This window comes from Sphaeramia orbicularis, chromosome 13 (genome assembly GCF_902148855.1).
Source record: "Sphaeramia orbicularis chromosome 13, fSphaOr1.1, whole genome shotgun sequence".
NCBI classification, from domain to species: domain Eukaryota; kingdom Metazoa; phylum Chordata; class Actinopteri; order Kurtiformes; family Apogonidae; genus Sphaeramia; species Sphaeramia orbicularis.
In genome coordinates, this window is record NC_043969.1 from 33,732,307 (window position 1) to 33,755,552 (window position 23,246).

Below are 23,246 nucleotides of genomic sequence, written 5' to 3' on the forward strand. Positions count from 1 at the left end.
CCTCTCTGTCTCTATCTCCCATCGCGCTTCCCCTGATGCACACAAACACTCTCTGGGTTTGAGTTTCTCTTGATTCAGCATTAGTGAAACCACAGCCCCGCTGCTGAGTTGAGAGCTGCACACTCTCTAGGCCACAAAAGATCCAGAGCAGCCGTCTCCATATCCTTTTGGACAGATTTAAGTTGGACTGTATTTCAGCACCTCACAGGGTGTCACCCAGGTTGGACATGATTTCAGCAGCTCCTACATCAGACTCAAGCATGCAGAAGACCTCAGAATAGCAAAAGGTCAGGAGTGTATGTCCACTATGCAAAGCATGTTCTATAACAGATAACCAAACAGCTGCTGACCAGTTTATTCCTGGAAAAATAATTTAACCAGTTTCTCCATAAAGTCTGCTAGCCCTGCCTGCATTAGAACTTGGCAAGAATGGAGCATTACATCATGATTAGGGTCTCCAAGTAACAGTTATTCTCATTATTGACTAATCCGTCTATCACTGTCTTGATAAATTGATTAGCGTGTGGTTTACGCAGTGGTATAAAATGTCATCACGTCATCCAAAAATGTCTCACTTGGTCCATACACCAGTTCGCTCCCATGTAGGAGTAAATAAACCAGAAAATCAAGAAAGAGGATAGAATCAGAAAATCTAGATTTTTTTTTTTTTAGAATTTACATTGATTAATGCAATATCAAAATAGTTGGTCATGTCAAGTGATCTAATACTTGACAGCTAATGAATTAATCAATTACATGTTGTAAACCATAATACAAGGGCAGTAATATAATATCAATGTGTTGTGATATATTGTATGTTTCCAATCATATTTTTGGAAAATTACCCTGAAAGACTTAAACACTCACAGGCAACAAAAGCATCTACTGATCTAAAATGTTTAATAACTTTTGAACCATTAACCCTATCAATACAAATAAATAATTCAGACAAAATGCAGTTTTTTTCTAGTTTTCAGTGGTATCAGGACCCATGACCCATTTGGACATTCAGAGGCTCCATACTGAATGTAAAAACACTGCTGCATTCTCCAGTATCGATTCAACAATAAAACCCACGTAGTTTGACAAATGACAGTGATTGTAGATGTTTATCTTTATTATTTGCTGAAAAAAGTCCCTTTTTCTTGAGTTTTGATATAATATCCTTCAAATTTACTCTGAGCTTTTAAGAACATATACATGATCAGTAAATGAAAGGAAAATACCTGATTTTCACTGAAAAATACAAAGGTAATAACGTAATAAATGGGGATAAATAACTTGGGAAAGGTTAAATGTAGAGAAAAATTCATTTGGAAGTCGCCACAAAAAGAGTTCTAGGTCTTTAAGGGTTGAATGACCGCACAAAATGAAATAATGTCTTCACATCTGGAGTGATACAGTATCACAAAACAAAACTTTGTGATACTCGAGTGAATCGATATTTTCTCTCACCACAGGCTCACATACACACAGTCTTCTTTCAGGTCTCAGAACAATCCCTCTACTCCTGCAGGCCTTGCAAGACCAAGCACAACACAACTCATTCTCTCCCCCTCCTGACTCCATCTCACCTTTTCTCTCCTCTCACACTATCACACTAGCAGTATTAATCACAGCACACTAAACAGTGACTGACGCCATTCACAAGGCTGGGCTTTGTTGGCTACGCTGCCCACTGAATACAACTCCAAACCTTTTTGTCTGCCTAAGTAGACTCTTAGAGGAAGCTCCTCCCTCTCCAAGGACCCTCAGATTACCTCTAATAAAGGGCTGGGTGATGGGTGAGTTCTGCTGGGATGGAGGGGCAGAAATAGGAAGGACAAGAGGGGGGGGGGCAAGCAAATGATTGGGAAGATGCACTGCTCCCGGGGAGATGTGCTCCCTGGTTAGTAATACCATCAGCCACTGCTTAGCAACCAGTGAGTTTGTCTGAACAGGGTGAAAGACACAAAAATGGTAAAAGAAAGAGAGTAAAAAAAGAAATATATTCAAATCCGGGAAGAATGGGGGCAAGGTTTTCCACTACAGAGGGCAGTGGTCTAAGGAAATTCAGAACCAAAACTCACATCTTTGAAGAACAAAAACAGGAGCTGACAGGTGAAAGAAAAGAAAAAATGGGGCCTTGCAGGCTCGTACATTCAGTCACAACAAAAACTCAGCTTTTCATACTGTAGTGCTAAGTTGTACAAACAATACAAAGCAAACACATCTGTGAATCATCACTTACAACACATTGCTGATATAATGGCCAGTGTGTGACCGGGCAGAAGCATTAGTTCCATTATTTCCTCGTTCTATGATCATAAGCCCCTCTTTGTGTAAGTGTATGATCTTGTGTGCATGAGAAAACTGTAAAAAGGTGTGTCCATTTCTAAAGTAACACAAAAATGAAAGACTTTAGGGTTATATACTTAAAAGCAGTGCATCTTAATCCCTCCCATCGTTCTAATCAGTCACAAACTGGACCAATCCTTCACCTAAGCCTTCCCATTTTGATGATTGATGTGAGTCATCATACTAACTCTGCAGTTGAGGCTGTTTTAATTCTTCCATTAGACCACTTTCCTCATATGCCAATGAATCCCAGGAAGCCTTGTAAAATCATAAAAAATGGTGCTGACTTAGCACTCAGTGGTAGATTGGACAGAGAGAGCCATGGCTCTATTCTGGCTGAAGAAATTAAACAGTATCAATCTAATTTACGATCAACAAGATCATCATTATTAAAGCTTAATCAAACAAATGGGAATATTAAACTACAGCGCTGTCCTGGCTTGTGTTTAAACCTGCTCACACTACATTGCACCATCACAGATATCCAATCCCATGGCAAAATGACCACAGCAGACACATCCATTGACAGACACAATCCAGTCAACCACCTGAACCATCTCCACCGCCTATCTACAGGTCTAAAATAAATGTATAACACAAACAATATAATCTAACCCAATTGAAATACTCACTTTTAGAAATAAGTATACTACACTTCTGTCTTAGGGAAATGACCTGTAACACTGAGTTTCACTTTACTTTAGGCTCTAAAAAAAAAAAAAAAAAAAGGAAAAAAGGGTCTTTAAAACCACTTTCTACCTGTTTAATATTATAACCATGGTGTAATATGAATTACATTAAAATAAAACAGAACCACATGTCTGCTTTCCAGAGAAGAAAAACTAATCTCTGCCCTAATTTTAACCTCCTGGAAGACAATTACTATGACATGACAGAGAAATCTGTTGAATTCAGTCCACTGCACTTGGGTTTGACCTACTTAGATTTTTCAATTAATCATAACCAATGGATATAAACTCTTGAGAGGATGCGCAAAAAAATCTATTTAAACATTTATAAAGCACTCTATAAGGGGACGTAGCTAATGTATTTTTCTAATAACAACTTTATAATCTGTATAATAAACATATATACATGTATATGTATAAAACGGTGAAAATGGTTAAAAAAAATTGTAATATTGCTTCTTAGGGTTAGGAAGATGAAGGGTGGAGTACCACAAGCAGTGTGGAGAAGTAGATGCAGAGCGGAACTGAATGTTTGCTTGTTTGTTTGTTTTGTGTTTTTCCTTTAATTTTCAAGAAAAAGTTGGACTCAACAATATCCAGCAGATAACTTACCATCAACTTGAAAATACAGTAATCCACCAACAAGGATGAACGCTAGCGGACCCATACTAGCATATTAAACATCCACGGCTGGCGCGCAAATCCTCGAATTCACTGCAGAAAAATATGTCCAAAATGACAACCAAGTCTATTCCGGATCTCAGGGAGTTACACGGGTCCTAGTTACTGACAAAAGCCAGTTTCAGTGTCCAAAAAGTAAGAGGATCCATTTAACAGTGGGTCACCCGGAGCTGCTCGGGCTGTACATATCCACCAAACCTTGAAACCAAACTCTGGCTCTGTGGATATTATCCCTGTTTCCTCCGTGAGTTCATCCGCAATCTGTGCGTGTTGTCCGAGATGACCTACTGCACAACCTGCACCTCACACAGCCGCTCACACGAGGAAATATTTAAGTCCACATTGGAAAACAAGCGTAGGTTGTGCACTTCTCCTGCGGAGGTCCTCGGCGTCTTCAGGCGCGTCTCTGACACCTTTTAAATCTTCAGCGGTTCCTCCACACTTTTACGCATGGCACGGATGGTAGTGTGTCTACAGAGCAGCCCTCAGCCCTCATGCATTCCCAAAAAGTTGTTTTATTACTAAGGGAACCCGCTCCCAAAAGACCCATGTGCTTGGCATGAGATATAGCGCAGTAAATGTACAGTCATAGAAGTCAGTTCAACATCCTCCGTCTCCGTCTCTGCCTTTTGGTTTCAACGGTGCTGCCGCTAGGAGCGCACCGGCACAGCCCGCAGCCACGCGCACTGAGCCTCCACGCACGAACAGGGATCCACACGGAAACAAGCAACGACAGGGGACACGAGCAGTGAACTACAGGGGAGGAAAAGTACAGCAGGACTGGTATCTCAGTCCAAATCTGACTGCTGCTGCTGCTGCTGTTGTTGTTGTTCTTTAAGGAGTGGTGAAGTGGAGGGTGACCCAAATACACACTCCACACACAGGTGTTTTTACCTGAATATGTGGAACCAAACACATCCCCTCAGAAACTCATGATGTACTTGAACATCATGAACAAATAGGTGTTACAAATAAGCCAAGAAATACCCTCATCAGATAAAAAACAAACAAACAAAAAAAAAAAAAACCACTGAAAAACAGCAAACAGGTAGCCCAGCCTGGATTATACTGCAAGACTTACTTAATAAACTGATGTAAAATGAAATATAAAGGAGTATTAAGCAAAAATAAATACAATATTTTACATTTTTACAGGATGTAGTGACATTACTAATCATTAAAGTGGATATGGAAGCATCGTGCAGTGAAATAAAATGCTGAGTGGTGTGTAGATATTAATGTATTGAGATATTGAAGGAGAAATGTAAATATGATCTCTGTCAGAAATCAATAACTGATTGACGGACTCCCTGCATAAATGAGAAGCCTACCTCTGCATCTTAACTCAACACACATACTGTTAATGTTCAAGGTGTGAAAGTGGGTAGTAACAGATAAAATGCATAACGGACCAAAAAAGTTCCATCATATGTTGTAATAGTGGAGAAATTCAGGTAATGGACTTGAATTCGGGTTGTGTTGAGGTTCAGAGAAGTGGGGTGGGGGCAGGGTGTGTGTGTGGGGGGGAATCTAAGCTCCAGTCTGCACAACTGCCCAGCAACCTTCCCTATGCTACCTCTCTCCGAAGTTTACTGCAGAGTAAGCTATGAGCTGAGAGCTCCCCCTACTGGCGTCACTTATAGCAATCACAAAATTGTCACACAAGCTTACTACCACCCTGTTAAGTGATAAAGGAAGGGGAGATGCATATGTGGCCTGAATGAGAATATTTAATAATAATAAATAAATGAACAAAGGTGATGTAACAAGAGTGGTGCTTCAACATGCACACCAGGAGCAGAATAAGCAGGTTTGATAAATACCACACTGATTTAATACACATATTTTAATTCATAGACACATTAACCCATAAAGACCCACTGTTACATTAGTGTTAGCTCCCAAATTAATTTTTCTCTATATTTAACCTTTTCTGAAGTGTTTTATCACCATTTATTATAATATCATCCTCTTTATTTTGTACTTTTTCAGTGTAACTTATGTATTTCTCTATATTTAATTCACTGATCATGTAGATGTTCAGAGTAAATTCAAAGGTATTTTATATCAGAAAGAGAAAACTGCAGAAAAAGTCACTTTTTCAGTAAAATCTATCATTAACTGAACATAAACCCAGTGTCTCCATCCACTGTCATTGATTCAACTCCATGGGTTTTACTGGTCAATCAATGTTGTAGAAGAAGGCGGTGTTTCCATGGTAACTACGGAGCCTCTGAACGTCCAAATGGGTCATATCTGATGACCATGAAAAGATGAATAACTGTATTTTACAGCAATTATTTACATGTATTGATAGGCTTAGTGGATCAACAGGTATTAAAGAGTTTCGATCAGTAGATGGTTTAGGTTAAAGGTGGATGTTTGGGTCTTCATGGGTTAAAACTATGTATATATGAGTAATTAAAGCGTGTGTTCTCTTTCCTCTTTTAAAAATACCATTAAATAGGATAATCGTATCCTTCCTCCCTCAGAAATGACAGAATTCCAGCTGTATAGTAGAATAAATACATCCATAAATAAAAAAAAAAAAAAAAAATGTCATGTGATCTCATAAGTTGGCCTCTTTTTTTATCTGAGCAGAAGTAGTGGGGGTTTGGATTTCCCATTTTATGATTTACATCAAAGTCAACTATAGAACAAAGCCCTCAAAACTCTAATTTGCCCTAAAGGTGTCTGTGAAAAACACACAGCGCCAATAAAAAATATAGACACTGACACCATGACAGAAGGGCTTTAGAAGAGGGAACCACTTCTATTGCCTTTAATAACAGCTTTGACTGCGCATGTTTTTTTTCCCCTTCCGTTTGTTTGTCGAGCTGCATGTTGGCGCTTGCCCTATAAACGCTTTACTGGGAACAGAGACATGTAAGTTTGCTAGCTTGCTCCCATTGCAGGCAGCGCTGTCAACTGGCCAGACACAGTGATTTGTCTTCATATTTTAATATGTTTGTGGGCTGCATGCAAATGTTGTCTTCACAATGCCTCCATACTGCCCTAGATTCTACCAGATGTGTGCATGCACCAACAAACACACATACACACTACACACGCTCGCACTGCCCAACAGAAATTTATTGTGTCATCAGTGTTGCTGAAGGTTCACAGCAAATAAAAGGGGGGAAAAAAGGAATTGGAGAAAGGTCATTTGCTAAGAAGAAAAGCCCACTTCAAACATAAACAATGGAGTGTATGGCTTCATTGATGGAAAAGTAAAGTAGAGTATAATTCTCCTTCAGGCCCAGCCTTTTATTCCCCACTTTCAATCACTATATCTGTAGAAGGCAGTGATATTCCCGGGTTTCTAAATATCAGCTGAAAGTGGATTTATTTTAATTGAAGTGGAGGCTGTGTTTACTCAGAGCAAAGCATGTTACATTAAAATGAGATGCTGGGGCCAAGTCATGGATTGATAACTCGTGGACACTCCAACATGAGCCCATGCTTTATTCTACTGTTGAAGAAACGTCACAGAGCTTTTATTAGGCTGACATTTATAATATTAGTGACAAACTGGGTTTTCTAGCTTGATTAGTTCCTTCATTTCAGAACCTGAAGAGCATGTAGATGAGGTATAACCGCACACAAATGAGTGTGATGTCACTAAGTAGAAAGTCAGGCAAGCGTGGTGGTTTGGAACAGCCGCATTAACAACATAGATGAAACCACAGAAATTAAAAGGGGAAAAAAACATTAAGGAGAAACAGTCATGGATGTAATTATCTCCTCCTTTTTTCCCCTACATTTTAAATCTAGCACCAGATACTGAAATGGATCATTTGTTCTAACCTAAACTAATTACTTTACAATTACTGTCACGGTTTCTGTGCAATAGTGTGTTTTAACAGAATAAAAAACTAATAATCAATCAGATAAGTTGCCATTATTTTCCAAGGAACATCTGCTCATTGATGGATCTAAGGTGGACCCATTCATTAAAGGGGTTGTTGGGCTTGACCCACATCCATCCTCATCCACTTCACCAGTGACATGACTTTAATCGGTCAAGTTGATTCCCAAGGTCCACTGATATGTGCTGTGAAATTAAGTCAAAGAACCCTTGAATCACCATGTAACAAAAGAAATATGACTTGTAATTATTAGAAAAAAACAACAGAAAATGTTGCATGTTGTGCAGTGGTGTATGCTTTAATTACAGCATCCTCTAATGCTTTCTGTTGTGAGCACCTTTTATCCAGTGCTTCAGTTCATATTAAACCACTGTGAACATTAAGTGCTAAGGCTGTTTTTTTATTATCCTAGTGCAGCTACAGATCAATAACTAGTTCCTTAGAGAAGACTGTGATATCTATGAGACAATATGGGTTGTGCAACAGCAGGAAACACTCTAGGGATTTGGAAAATATACATTCCAGCAGAAACATTTGCTGCATTTTAATTGCATGTAACTAAGGTGCATTTCAAATGCATGCTATGAATCAAATGCAGACAGTGATAAAACATGCTGTTGTAGTGAAGCTGCTTCTTCTTCATGTCTGGGGGAAAAAGAGGAAAGTGTTTTTAATTGTGTGCCAGGTCAGAGGTTCAGGTAGCTGCATCACTCATGATCAGATCAGAGTGGTATTTGGGGAACTCTTAGCTGGATATCTTTCATGGCTGAGTATCCCCTTACTGGGTTTGGGTCTCTGTAAGGGATGATTAGGAGCTGGAGGTGGGAGGGGGGAGTGGTGTGTGGAGGGGAACGATGTGTGGAGGGGTGATTAATGTAGATGTCAGTAGTGGCTCTCCCTCCCCAGCATCCGTAATGACACCTGGGGAAGGCAGAATGGGCCTACCTGCAGCCCAGGCTCCCTCAGCAGGGCATGATTCTTCCCCATGATCCTCCTCTGTCAGCAGTCCTGTCACTGGGCTCGGATCAGGCCCTTATTAATGGGCCTCTATGTCAAACATAGATATTAAGCTGTGCTCTGCTTCGCACTATCCTCGGCAATAACACCCACATAGGCGTGCGCACTGACACAATCATTTCTACACAATATAGTGACAGACACAAACACGCGCACATAAACACAACCAAACACACACACACCACACAGCAGAGTCCTCCCATAACTCATAAACACATCTTTTCATGCGTACTGAATTATTACTTTCTTATTTAGCAAGTTTTACAGATTCCAGCATGACAAAGAGTTCATAGATCTTTTGGATATCTCTGTTTCGACCTCTCCTTCAGATCTTGGATATACACACCCTAATATCGCGTTGTACTGAAAAAGTGACAAACCTCTCACGGTGACGCATGGGTCCACAATGCAAATCAGTGGAGAATAAGATGCATGCAGTTAGAGTGGAGTAAGGACTCTGCCCAGAAATGTGGCAGACTGAACCTGAATAGACTCTGAATGTTGTCCAAGACTCAGCTACTAGCGCTGCTTTTGCTATTTGTGGCTTTAATCTGATACATGGAACGGGGAGACATTTATAAGAACCCAAGTTTTTGGAAACATAAAACAGCAGATGGGTTTATTCTGGGCAATAAAACATTTAATGGAAGTCACTGCGACACATGTTAAACTCAGCCTGTACTCTCTGATACTCCCACAGAGGGGCTTAAGGAGGAGGCTGGACAGATGGAGAAAGTATGGTTGAGGACATGACACCTGAGCTTAGTGTGGAGAGAGGCTTCTATCAGCAGGACATAAACTCTGTATGTAATGCATCGCCCTGTCCTCTGCATTTACTGAAAGGCACAGGAAGTCAGATAGGGGCACCCTATCAAATGTTGCAACACTGGGATTACTGACCCGGAATTCTTGTTTTTTTACATCAATTTCAGCCTTGTCATATCCTGCTCCTCCATATCACTCTGATGTTTTGTGTTAACAGCATTTTGTTGGGGTTTGTAAAATTTTTAGAACATGCAGGAACTATAAGATAAACATGCTGGATGTTGTAGTGCGAGCTTTAAACCTTCAAGAGATGAGAGTATCCACACACACTTTAGGAAACAGTAAATAACATGTGAATTGTGCCTGAACTGTGAGATTCAAGGCCCCATTTACAACCTTGAGCAGGACCTTGAAAGGATTCGAGGTTGTAAATGTGCACTGAATGGGTCCTTTACAACAATTATATGTGGAAATTTTTTAAGGGTTGGTAAGCAAGCATAGATTTCCTTTAAGTTAAAACATGGGAAAGTGCATGGAAAAGATGAGCAAAATGTGTGTTGGCATTAGACTTGATATGAAAATCCAAAACACCTCAATCCAACCTTTAGAACAGGGGTGTCAAACTCATTTTAGTTCAGGGGCCACATACAGCCTAATATGAAATAAAGTGGGCTGAACCAGTAAAATAATATAAATAAGAGGATATTAAGAACTTATAAATAATGTCACCTCCAAAGTTTTTTTCTATGTTTTTGAGTGCACAAAAGTCAAATTCCATAATGAAAACGTTTACTTCTACGAACCGTACTTGAACATAACATGAACAAATATGAACCTAAAAATTTTAAAGAAAAATAAGTGCAAATTTAACAATATCACACCTTAGTTTATCATTTATACATATTCATCACAACTTACAGATCACAGTGGATCTACAAATACACAAAACACTTAACAATAGGCAAAATATTGGTACAATTCTTCATACTTCTCTTATGAAAATTCAGGTTATTCACATTTTTTGTAAAAGGCTAGTCTGTAAATGTGAACATTTTTGTGTAAATTTACTTTTTTTTTTTACACTGCAACAAAGAGAAAAAATTGTAGCTTTCATTATGTATAGGTTATTATGGTAGTATTTTACTGGTCTGACCCACTCTAGATTGAATTGACCTAAAATTATTTCAACATCCTTGATTGTTAATATCATCAGTGTAATTTCTGCATTTCACAAATTCATCCCAGGGGCCGGATTGGACCCTTTGGCAGGCCAGTTTTGGCCCCAGGGCCGCATGTTTGACACCTGTGCTTTAGAAGAAAAAAAAGCCCCTCCCTATCTGTGTAGTTAACAAAAAAGTATTTTTCACACAATGTTCTACTTTCACACTTTTCACACCATGTTCTATGTTCTAACACAGATAATACATAATGTTGATGGTTCACTGCACCAGAAAATCTAAAACTATGTCCTGGGTTCTATATGGGTCACCAACATGGATAATTAAGACATTTGTCTACACCAGTGGTTCTCAAACTTTTTACTGTGGAGTACCCCCTGAAATATGTTTTTTTTAGCCAATTACCCCCAACTCTTGTTTCAGCATTTCTGATTGAAAAAATTAGGCAAAATTTGTTCCTGTGCTAAAACATTGTAAACAAACAACATATATTTAACTGAATTTTGTGTGCAAAATATACTAAACTAAAACTTGCCCTTTTTCATTGATAAGAAAATAAATAAATTGGACATTAATTAATAAATGAACCTTTCATCAACAAAAAATAATTTCTTAGCTACTCAGATAAACTCATTTTGAATAATATAAAACAGACATGTTCTTAAAATGTTCCCAAAGCTTAAACAAGAAGACTGACAATAAAACTATTACATGAATGTATTTATTGTGTTTTATATTTCAGCATTAATTCTCATTATTCATTTTGTATTCAGTACATGATGACTTATTTCATGTATTTTTCCCAAAAAATTTCAAGTACCCCCTGGACTTCTTCCAAGTACCCCTGGGGTACACATACCCCACTTTGGGAACCCCTGGTCTACACTGTGACATATACATAACATATGAAACAGTGTATGTACAGTCAAACAGCACCAGGAGAAATGCAGTAATCTAACCAATAAAAGCACTACACAAAAACAGCATTAAATAAAAAAAAAAAATACACTATGAAAAATATTTTTGTATAAGATGAACTTATGCTTAGTTCAATGCATACCCATGTTTTTCCCCAAAAAAGATAATTTCAATGTAGCTAATAACTAACTGTAACTAACCCCCAAACCTAAAAGTAGTATGAGAAGAGGTGCAGGGAATCCAAAGTAAACTTCACTGGATGAACTGTCCTCTCCTTCTATTTTTTCTAGTTTATGTCAACTTCTCTTTTCCTCCCACTCTTATTAGATATTCCAGCCCTCCTTCTACCACATTCCTGTCATTTGTGGAATTTCCCTGTCTTGGTGAAAAAGAGCCCACTCCCAGGGTCCCGGGAGCTGTAGCTAATTAGCTGGCCTACTTTTTCCTGAACACAGCCGCCTAATCTGCCTCTGTGGAAACTCATCACAACTGTCATCCCCCACCTAGGGCAGACCTTGATAACAGGGTGCTAGCCCCTGTCATGACAGGACAGGGTAAACAGGTTGGTGCACTGAGTGATGGGCAGCAGGCGCTAATGAGTGAGAAGTGAATACTTGAGCTGTGATGAGTCCAGAAGGGGGGAAATGAGAGGAAGGGAGGACAAGAGCTTCTCGAGTATCTCTCCAAAAGCCTTATCAGTTAGGACGCCGTCCTTCCTCTATGCCGTCCTCCTCCTCAGACCGACCCACAACCACTGACATCATTAGTAAGGCTGTAAGCATGCGCATGTAGTTTGTAAATCCCTCACCACAACTGACCAGACTATGAAGAATGATGACGGCTGGTTTGTTTGGCAGGAAACCCACTGTCCCGGTTTTATATATAACCAGCTTTGTTTAAAAAAAAAAAAAAGAAAAAGTAAAGTGTTTGACTTTATTACCCCTGAAGGAAATACTGAGAAGGGTACAGATGGTCTCATAAACACACAATTAACCCACATAAAGCACCAAACCAAACAGTAACTTATTAACAACATTAATTCACAGTCACTTCTTTAAATGACAATATTATTCGCAGAGGGAAAAAAAATCCCAAAATTACCCCGAGACATGGCAAGATCTGGAGAAAGATATAAATATCTGAATTTCTCTTTCTAACCATTATTAACCTGCTGATATTCACCAGGATTTTTTCTATAAATAAAAAGGCTTCACGTCATTTGGAAGCATGTACAGTGGCACCCTGTAACACACAAATATTGACAATGACATACTTACATGATTACACATTTCTCCCATATGTGTTATGCTGTTGTATCACATTTAGCTCATGTATGTTATAACAGTATAAACAGTCAAGTATCATCTACTCCTCTGTTATTTGTTGGCGATCCCTCTGCGCTGTTAATTGTTTTTACTCTTTGTCAGAAAAAGCAGAGTAGGTGTGAATATAAAGTAAGGCTTTAATTAAGCCTTCTTTCTAGTGGTGGCATGTGATCAATAAACACTATTTAAGACTTGCACATGTTGGTAATCATGTAATTTCTTCTTCTGAAAACAAATACAGTAGAAATGACAAACAGTAGGGTGCCATTTGTTTTGTGCTGCACGTTATTGAGCGGGACTCAAATGACAGAAAATACACAAGATAAATTATAATTTGCAAAGCACCTCACGGACACATGGAAAAATCAAACATAATGGACCACATCTACAAGAACATAACATTCAGTTCTTTGCCCATATTCTGATTTAAAATTTGTAATTAACTGTGCTACTGAAAATAAACATAATATAAAAACAAATAAATAAAACACTAAAAGAAACTGTGTTTTTTAAAGTTCTCCACAATGAGAACTCAGCCTCTCTATTGTGCCCTCAAACATGTCTTTATTTTTATTTAATCAGGATGTCTGACTGAGGTACAGATATTTAGATAATAGTTTTGCGTTTCAGTCTGTGTCTGTGCAAAATACTGCAGAATGTCGTTCTCAGTGCAGTGTTTGTATGAGAAATTATTTTTAAAAAAGCATCTCCTGTGGCCTTGTGTGATGATGAAGACTTCTGTACTGAGGCAAGGATGCTAAATAATTTGGTCATCTGGAATACAGGGCCTTACAGATGAATGTGTAAATGTGAAGGTCTCTCTTAGGCTATGTTCAGACAGCAGGTCTTAATGCACAATGCAGATTTTTGGGTGAAATCTGATTTTTTTTGTGTGCTCGTTCATATTACACATTAAACGCAGCTTCTATCAGTTTTGAGTATGAACTGAATGCGACCATGCACAAAAGAGGTCCTGACATACTACACTGTGTTTACGGAGGTATGAATGTTTTTTGTGGGATGCAGAATTGTGACATTTGTCGCATTTCTTTTTTAAGTTCTATTTTCTTGTTTCATTTTTGAAATTTTACAACACAAAAATTTAGAACATAGTGTCAATTGTCGTCCTGTAAATTGTCCATATTTCCCATCAATCTTTGCATGTTGATTGTTGTAGTCTTATGATATAAATAAGTCTCTCTGTGTTGTGAATTTCTTCCACAATGTTCCTCCAATTATTTAGGGTGTGTGTGTGTGTGGGGGGGGTCCTCTTTACACCATTTTCGATGCTAGTTTGTCACATTTCAATGATGTAAAGGTCAGATAAATGGGACCTGGCTGTTCAAACTCAAATCGTACAGCAAAATATTGAATACGTATCGGATTTAGGATCACATACGAAAGTGGCCTGGGTCGGATTTGTGCTGTTCAAACTGTCTTTAACAGATTGGATATAGGTCACATATGGGCAAAAAAAAAGAATTTGGGCCACATTTGCCTACAGTCTGAACATAGCCTAAGTTAACCTTCTAAAAAAGGTCAAATTTTCAATATTTGTTCATATTCATTTTCTTTAAAATTCTGTTTAATAGTAGGTGTGTTTCTCCTGAGTAAAACATAAACATTTGATTGCATTCAAACATTTTCTGAATTGACTGTATCCATGTCCAAAGAATCCTCATAAAACCAGAATAACATCAACATATCACACGTCTGAATCAGAAAAACACCCATTTTCAACAAGGGCTTTATTTACATCATCCATAGGAATATTCAGTTTGACTCATATGGAATAATTGTAGAATAATAGTGCAATAGGGAAACTGGGATGATAGCAGAATGTTTTTAAATAATGTGAGGTTATAAAATGTTTCTATGTTTCTTCACATCTTGGTGTCTCTGTGGGTTCGGCCTTCATAACCTCCCCTCCATCTTCAGATTTCATCATCCTATACGCCTGCCTCTCATCTTCTCATCTGTGCTGCAATACTTTACTCCTAGTTCTTCACCCACTCTCTGTGCCAGTGTGCTAATTACACTGAAGCTGCCTAAGCACAGATTCCCTGTGTATTTACTTGACTCTTAGATCCTGCTCCCCCTGTGCTTCAGGTTCACTCCAGGCTTTCGTGTACCTGGCTGCCTTTCTAAACTCTGCTCATCTGCATCTACACCTCATAAAACCTCAAGCCCACAGCACCAGAGGGCCCTGCTTCATTCCAACTCAGCCTCTTCTTACATATATATTTTGTGACCAAATTTTTACTTATCATACTGTGCAAAAGTCCTAGGCCAACATTAGGTTTATTGGTTTATGTATGTTCTAATGACCACACATATGCCTTTGTCAGTCTCTGTAGTAGGGATGCAACAATACAAGTCGTATCATTGTACGCATGTACCGCGGTACGGCTCATTTGTCATTTTCAATGAGATTTCCAGACAACTCGTGTTTATATGAGCGCTTTGCAAGATGACTGACTTACGGAGTTCAATTGTCATTGGTTGGAGCCGAACGCAGAGCCCATCTAAAGCAGGACGCAGCGGTGCCCATCTAGAGCCGGGCATGATAGAGCCCGGCCGTTCTACTTCCAACTACCCTTCTCATAATTAACATTAGTATCCACATTAGTAAAACCTCCTCTGTTGTCGCGATGTTTGTTATTTTTGACTTTCTTATTATTATTCTCAAAAACTTTACTCTTCTTAGGGGTATTCGGTAGTTAAAAGCTGCGCCCTCTGGTGGATTGATTGAGAAATGCTCATTCCAACGTACAGGAGGCATGGAAGTATGAAGGCAGTGCCGTATGATGACATAAGAAATGGACGAACCAATTTAAGTATATAAAGCAAACATAAATGAACCTTAAGGCCCTCCATCAGCTCCCAGTTACGTTTTGACACACAGCCGGGCTCCAGCTGGGCTCTGTATCCAAACCGTACCATACTGTGAATCATGACTCAAGAAGCGCAATACGTACCGAACCATAGATAACCTGTACTGCTGCATCCCTACTCTGTAGAAAGATACAATGTGGATATATGTGAAGTATGTACAGAAGGAAAAAACAAGTTTCAGGGTAAAAACACTTCTATAAACCAGAGGCATTATTTACTATGACATACCGTTGCACATAATGTATCTTTAAGACTTTTGTTCAGACAAAATGAGATTTATTGCATTCATTTTATGTTGTTTATACCAGGTTTCATTCAACACATGTCAGATGTTTTTGTTTGTGCTGCTTCTTGTCATGGGGTCAGGGTCGAACTACATAATGACTTTAACCTTTAGAACCCTTTTAGTTCAGCTTGTTGTGTAACTTCTAAGACTGTGCACATATTTCCTGTATTTTCTAGTTGTATCTGAAGAAAAGAGAATGAGAAATAAATATGTATGCTCATTTCAACCCTGCAAAAACAACAAAGCGAAACGTGCCCAAAGACTTTTGCACTGAACTGTATTTATTTCAAACATACAACCAATAGTGAACAAAAAGTTGGATGTGTAACCAAGTACAACAGACAAGGTATTCATTAAAATAATAACAAATTAAGTATTAACAGTAATGATAATGTTATAAAGAAGAAATAAAGAAAAAAAACACAGAAAGTCCCATCCGTCTGATCCAGAGAGTTAAAATTACATAGTATTAGTGCAAAAACTTTGGAGGTTTGCTGTAAATAGAAGCCAAGCCTCAACCACTGGTTCACTGGCCTTGTGTACATGAGCATTAGGTTATTCTACATATATAATATCCAAAAATGTCAAAGCCCACACAGGAATGGAAAGAGAATAAGACAGTGGCCACCAGTTTTTAACTGTCAATCCCAAATGGGACAAAATCATTCAAAATAAGAGTAATGCGTGAGCAAGGAAGTGCAACACCCTCTTCTTACATATACTACTGCATATTAGATTGAGTAGAGTATATCATATACTTATATACAATATAAATATACACACAAACAGGTGAAACAGCATAAAGGTGTTGTGCCACCACATGCTTTAATGGGAATTATTGTACTGGTTTGATAACTCCACCAAAGGGATGAAAACATTGTTCCTAAATATATTCCTATATTTAGTGTTGTTTTTGTTTTTTTGTTTTTTTTTTCAATTTTTTATTTATTTATCATTTTTATCAGTATAACACAGTACAATCTCCTCAGGTTGAGGAGCAAGAAAAGAAACAAAAGAACAGAAAACAAACAAATGAAAAGAACAGCCTTTGTATATTTAGTGTTTTTGATGATGGTGGAGGAAGGTGTTGTCTAACTAAATCTCCAACAGGTATTCAGTAGAGTTGATATATCACTAATGCGTATGATTCACTTCATACTCATCAAACCATTCAGAAAAATCTTGTGACCTGAAGACATCAAGATTCAAAAACACTGTATTGCCATTTTTACAGTGGTGCAAAAAAACAATTTCTTCACACAACAGACAGGATAAAAAGCAGCAGACAGATCAGAATAAAAAGTATGTAAAAAATGCATGTGTGTAAATATAATAATAAACTGTACAAGGTCATTTCATAGCAGATGACTAAAATGCTGCTGTTGCTGTGAATGTGTCTATGTTCCAACACATCAAATCATCCCATCAGACTCTTCCATCCAGTATAAATATTAGCACACGCGCTATAACACTACACATTATAATGCACGGGTTGCACTACAGAATCCCATTGTCAGGGAATACAATGTGTATGAACTGTGTTTCAAGCTACATTCAGCTCTTAATAATGCTAAAATGCAGTTAAATTTTCACATGGGCAAGATAAATCTCAAAATATGTACCCATTATACTCTCAACTATGCACTCACTTTTGGAATGGAGCCCAGGAGTAAATCTGCTTGTCTCACCGCTTCTCTTGTACATAATCAAAGCCTTTTCATCTCCCTCTCACCTCTATACACTAGACACTGGCTGCCATTGTGATTAGAAAAGAAAACACAGCATTACCCCTTAAAAATCCTTTAAAGGGTCTGCTGTGCTCCTCACCTTGAGTCCAGTGTTAGAGGGGAAGACATTAATCTCAATATTCAGATTTGGTAACCTGTGCCATTGGACAATTTGATGCGTGGTGAACATCTGTTTTCGCTTATTGCCAGAAATTGCGAATTTATGCATGGATTTAGCATGTTCGGCTCCATGGACCAACATAATGCTAAGACTGTTTAGATCTTCTTTGCTAATTCGCTATAGTACAATGGGCACATATTACCGAATGAAAACCTAGAGTTTCCCTTCTGTTGTCTCTACAGCAGCTGCTCACATTTTACTCTCATTCATCAATACTTTTCGGGCTACCCCAGACTGTCTGATTGAACCAAACGCATTCCCCCTGAAATTGAGGGGTTTCCACTTAAACAGACAGCCCCGCCCATGTATGTGGTGTGCTATTGACAGAATCAATTGAAGGCAGCGCACATCAGAGGTTCAAACTTAATTGTCCCCCAAAATGGAAAGTGATTTAAAGCCTCGGGTCAGAGACGATCCCAAATGACACATTAGAACAGCCCTTCCCATACTGGACCGGGGACACCATGACCCTTTCGAGGGAGACAAATATCCAGACACCGGCGGGGCCCCAGGCATCCCGACAGCCATAAATGCTTCAATGTCACCAATCTGTGGTCAGTGATGGTCTGACACAGATGATGCCGGACAAGGCCATCCTGTGCTATCCTATTATTAGTGGACAGAAATACACACACAATAAAAGCCCGTGAACAGTTGGCAAAGATGTCTGAATGACTGGGGTGGAGTGATTTTCTGTGATATTCCTTTTACACTTTACAAAACACTCACAAACATCTGTCTTCTTTGCCTTTTGTGTACAAGTGTATAATCTGCATTCTTTCCTGGCTGACTCTGTGGTCGTCACAAGTATTTACTGGCTATGAGCAGCAATGAAAACACGAGCCCCTCTATTTTTCATGGCTTTTACAGCGTGATACTGTGATGTTTGTTGAAGTTCCAGAAGTAAATAGCCGGGCAGGAACATTATTGATTGTTTTTCACAGCTGGGAACAAAGTGCAACGGCTCTGCTGTTCTTCGTATCGTGCAAGATGCAACAACAGCAGGGAAGTGAAGTGACAGAGCGTCTCATGATACAAAAGGAATCGAATGTTCTGTTTTCCAGGGGTGTCATGATGCTGAACATTACGTAAATGGGAAGCGAATTCAGCTCACCTGTATTCATGATGAGCCTGCGTCAAAGCACTGATGTGGCGATAAAACAATGGAGGTATGTAAGTGGATTCCTCAGGGTGTAAGTGGATTTCACAGTGAGCAAGTGTCCACAGCTGCTCCTAACCTGTGACCTCTTTCTGTGTTTGCTAACTGTCTCCCACAAATAATCCTAACCCCCTGTCGGCTGAATGAATTACAGACAGTATGGATCGTCATAGTCTCTTCAGGCTTTAATGAAACTGGGCTTGTGCCCCTGACATTTCCATCCCCCAGGGCCAGTAGTTGCATGGCCACAGCCTCGTACCCTGGCCTTGCCACTTCACACTCTAATTGCTGCCTCATAAGCAAGCACCACGGCAACAAATCCAGTTAACGACAGTGGCATATTGATCGCTGGCAGGCAGGCAGCACCCCCTGTCCCTAGGTGTGGGAGGAGGGGCACTGGGGCTTTTACAACCTGAAGGATGGCCTGCACCCAATAAAAAGCAGGTCTCTGTGACAAAATAAAAAACCAAAAGAGGGTCAGAGTGATACAATTACTGCTCGGCAGCGTTGACCCTATCTGTAGGCGAACAATAGACTGCAAGATGATGGTGGAAGAGGGGGGCAAAGAAGAGGGAGGCCCTCATTACAGAGCTAGGCCAGGAGACCTGTTCAATTTGCTCCATTAATGAGCGCTGAAGAAGCACTTTCATGCTGTCCCAACAGAGCCATTATAAGCATGGTACGAGTACGGAAGAAGTAAGACTTCGCACCGTGCCACAAACACTGCCGACAGCACTGGGACATTAAGTCAAACAGACCTGAAAGCTATGAATACACAAAAGCTGCTCAAAGGTGGCCTATAAATCTGTGATGCTATCAAAAGAAAAATGCCACCTTGGTATTTAAAAGCCTATATTGTTGCATCATAGTTTATTTTCATTCCATCCCATTCATAGTATTTGAAGCATTGTTAACAATTCTAAACATGGTATGTAGCTTATGCTGAGTGATACTGCAGAATCACTGATATTCTATGCAGAAAACAGGATCCCTAATTACAAAAAGAAACAATGCATATTAGTCAAACTACTCATTTACATAGTAAAATGGCACAAAGAAATGGCAATGCTGCATTTTTCTCTAATTTATTTGTGCAACTGAGCACAGTAAGTAAGAAGTGATAGAATGAGGCCAAACAATGAGAAGCTTAGTGAGGCCGCACTTCTGCTTAAATCTATCATAAATCAAAGATTACTATCATTGTTATTTTCCATAGATACTGTAGCCATACAGTAACAGAAGGTTGGGAGCATCAAAACTGCAAGGCAATCATCAAAGAGTTTTGCACGTTCTGTAATCTGTTTAATGCTGTACTAAATTACTGTTTTCTGTTTCCTTTGTTTACTAATCTGGCTTACTTTCAACCAATACTGTACCACAGTCTACTTTCCTAGAATAGCTCTTTCTTCAGCCAGCAGTTGCATGCTCTCATTTTTGTTTCAAGCTCTTTACAATTACTGGTATATTACACAATAATGTCTGAAGTTAAGAATGTTAAAATCCATATGTATAGTCAAATGTCCCTCAGCTGTCATAACACTGAGTTGATGTCCAATATTAGATTAAAACAGAAACTAAAGATACTTGTTTGGAATGCTGGGACATTACAGTAGTTATACTTGATAATTTAGCAGTTAAAACTGAAAGCTTGTTAAGTCAAAGTAATATCCAGTACATATTAAATACATTTGGAGTGTGAGCAGTGTAAAAGAAATCACAGAAAGTGTGGAAAAGATATCTAGTATTACCACAGAACTGCAAGATGGCCACATCTGGACTAATAAAATTAGATGCTGATTCCTCTGGATAACTCTCTGTTGTTCCAGCATAAACCCGATTCAGCACCATTTGGTTTCTGGCACCATCTCTTAGTGTAACAACTTTTCTCTTGTAGCACAGTGTTGACCCTAACCTTCTCCCCACTGCTGTGGTCCAAACACTTCAAAGCTGCCTGTTGAGTTTTTGGCCAAGAAAGACATCATAAAACTGTCTGATGTCAAATTTGTGCTCGGTGGATGATCGGTTACTGATTAGCAGCTGCTTCAATGACACTTGTCCATTAGAAACACCATTCCCATGAGCACCTTTCAGGTTGAATGAACTCCACTGAGTCTGCTCACGAAAACATACAAATTACTTCCCATCACATATGAAATAAATACTGCACCACAGTCGTTCTGACAGCATGTCAGTTGTGGCGCACATCAATCTAGCTGCTTTCACAGGTATTTCAACGTACATATATTGACACATCCCTGAAACAGCAGAAAGCCAAAGAAATGCCAAAATATGACAGACAGGTTTGCACTTGACATAAGTGAAAAGGCTGTTAAATATATATATATATATATATATATATATATATATATATATATATAAAAAGATGCTGTTGCAGCTGATGGAAACAGTTTTAATAAGAAGTGATGTTGGGAGAACTGTTTTTGCTTCCCTTTTTTATTTTTCATTATCATACTCTGCCACCCGCTGTTACACTCCAACAGAAAACCCAAACACTTAAGCAAAATAAACAGTGACAGCAAAAATACCACATAGTGTGTAGACTCTGTACACAGATAAAATGATAGGTTATGTTAGACAAGAACTGAAATGACAAGCAAAGATTTACAGAAGCGATAACAGGACACTTTACATTATGTAATGTGATATTTGAGAAACATTCAATAGCAAGACTGACAGAAACATGCCTCTTTTAGTCATTTCTTTGGCATGTTCCACAGTGCATGGATCTCTGTGTGTTCATGTAAACACACATTTGAGCAAGCATGCATTTATGGTTGGGTTAAAGCTAGTGTGTTATACTTTATACTGTTAGATCTCAATTAAAAGGAAGTAAAACAGAAGCAGGAAAATGCAACAATATTTAATAAACAGCCATTAAATATGAATGCATTCCCTTAAAGAGAAAATGAAAAACGAATGAAGACAATTAAACCCAAACAAGCAACAAGTACAGCACAGTCACACATGTTTTTGCACAGAGACTTAAAGATTTAGCTTGAAGACTAGTGACTCTGCTTATTAAAGATGTTGCTTGTCATGGTAGTAAACAGTGTAAATGTGCAGGCATGCAGCCTTGGGTCAACAACATTATTTGGATTTTACAACTATGTCCCTGCTGTGCACTGCTGCTGGCCCTGAGACTTTACTATGTGCCATTACGGTCCAACACATAAAATCGAAAAGGTCGTCTCTGCTCTAAAAGCACGAGGTTGTTAGTTTTACTACGGAGAGAGACAAAGGTATAGGAAAAGTTGATAGAAAGAATTTAGAATTCCTAACTTGGAAAAGATATTCTAGGCCTTTACTAGTAAAAATCCAATCCTACACGTTGTTTATAAGTGAAATCCTTTTGCTATTACTTGTTGGAACAGTTATATAATGTGTTCTGTCTTCCATTTATAAGGTGTGAAATTCATGTCACTCACTTGCTACTATCACACATTTACAGCAGACTGTGATTGTATTGCACTATCTTCACAATCAAATGGAGGATACAAGAGAAAGCGAGGGAGGATGTGTGGGTCAAAAGGGACTGAAACAATTTAATCGTGGTGAGCAGTTTGAGCTGAGCCTAATGATTTTTGTGAGACAGTGTCATCCAAACATCTCACAGAAAAGGACCTGTTTTAATAAGGCGCCTTGTTCTGAAACTACCTATTGATTTTCACTGTGGCGGCTGCTGGGGCACTGACCTACGCTGGTTCCTGGCTCCCACAAAAGCTAAATTGAGCCATTTAGAAGCTGGGTCTGACTTTAGAGACTCAGGTTCAGAGCTGACTCTCCCAGCCAATTTATTTCCATCAGGTAGAACTTTTTTTCCTTGAGCTGTACCACAATGGACTCGCTGTGAAGATCCTGGCACGCAATTTCCTTCTTCCTCCCATCAGACTCTCCTGAGTTTGGGTCCCAACCCTTTGCTTTATTACAGTTCAACATCAGACTTACAACTCTGACCCAACCAGAAGAAGCACAATGTTCAATGCTACAATAGAGCTGTGTATTCTTTCCTTTTTTTTTTTCCCTAAACAATCGCAATCAAATCTGGTTCACGACAAAAAAGTCTGAGGAAGTCTGCGAATCACTGTGCACTATTGCTCGGCAGCAGACTGTCAAAACCATCAAAACCATTGGACCCACAGCTCAAACACACTGACTTGATGACTTGACAAACTAGAAGCACTTGGAGAGCGCAGACCTC

The 23,246-nt window shown here is 38.9% G+C and overlaps 1 protein-coding gene across 4 annotated transcripts in view; it reads right to left on the bottom strand.

Annotated features, from left to right (window-relative positions):
* robo2 (roundabout, axon guidance receptor, homolog 2 (Drosophila)) overlaps positions 1-23,246 on the bottom strand; it is a 312,336-nt gene that overhangs the window by 184,220 nt on the left and 104,870 nt on the right. Inside the window, exon 1 of one of the 4 annotated variants that reach the window (XM_030151653.1) lies at positions 3,639-4,407. The exons of the other annotated variants lie outside the window; for them this stretch is intronic. Within the exon in view, the coding sequence (XP_030007513.1) occupies positions 3,639-3,693 (55 nt within the window). The 5' untranslated portion in view covers positions 3,694-4,407. Of the gene's footprint in view, positions 1-3,638; positions 4,408-23,246 lie in introns of those variants that run through there. 4 annotated transcript variants of the gene reach the window in all.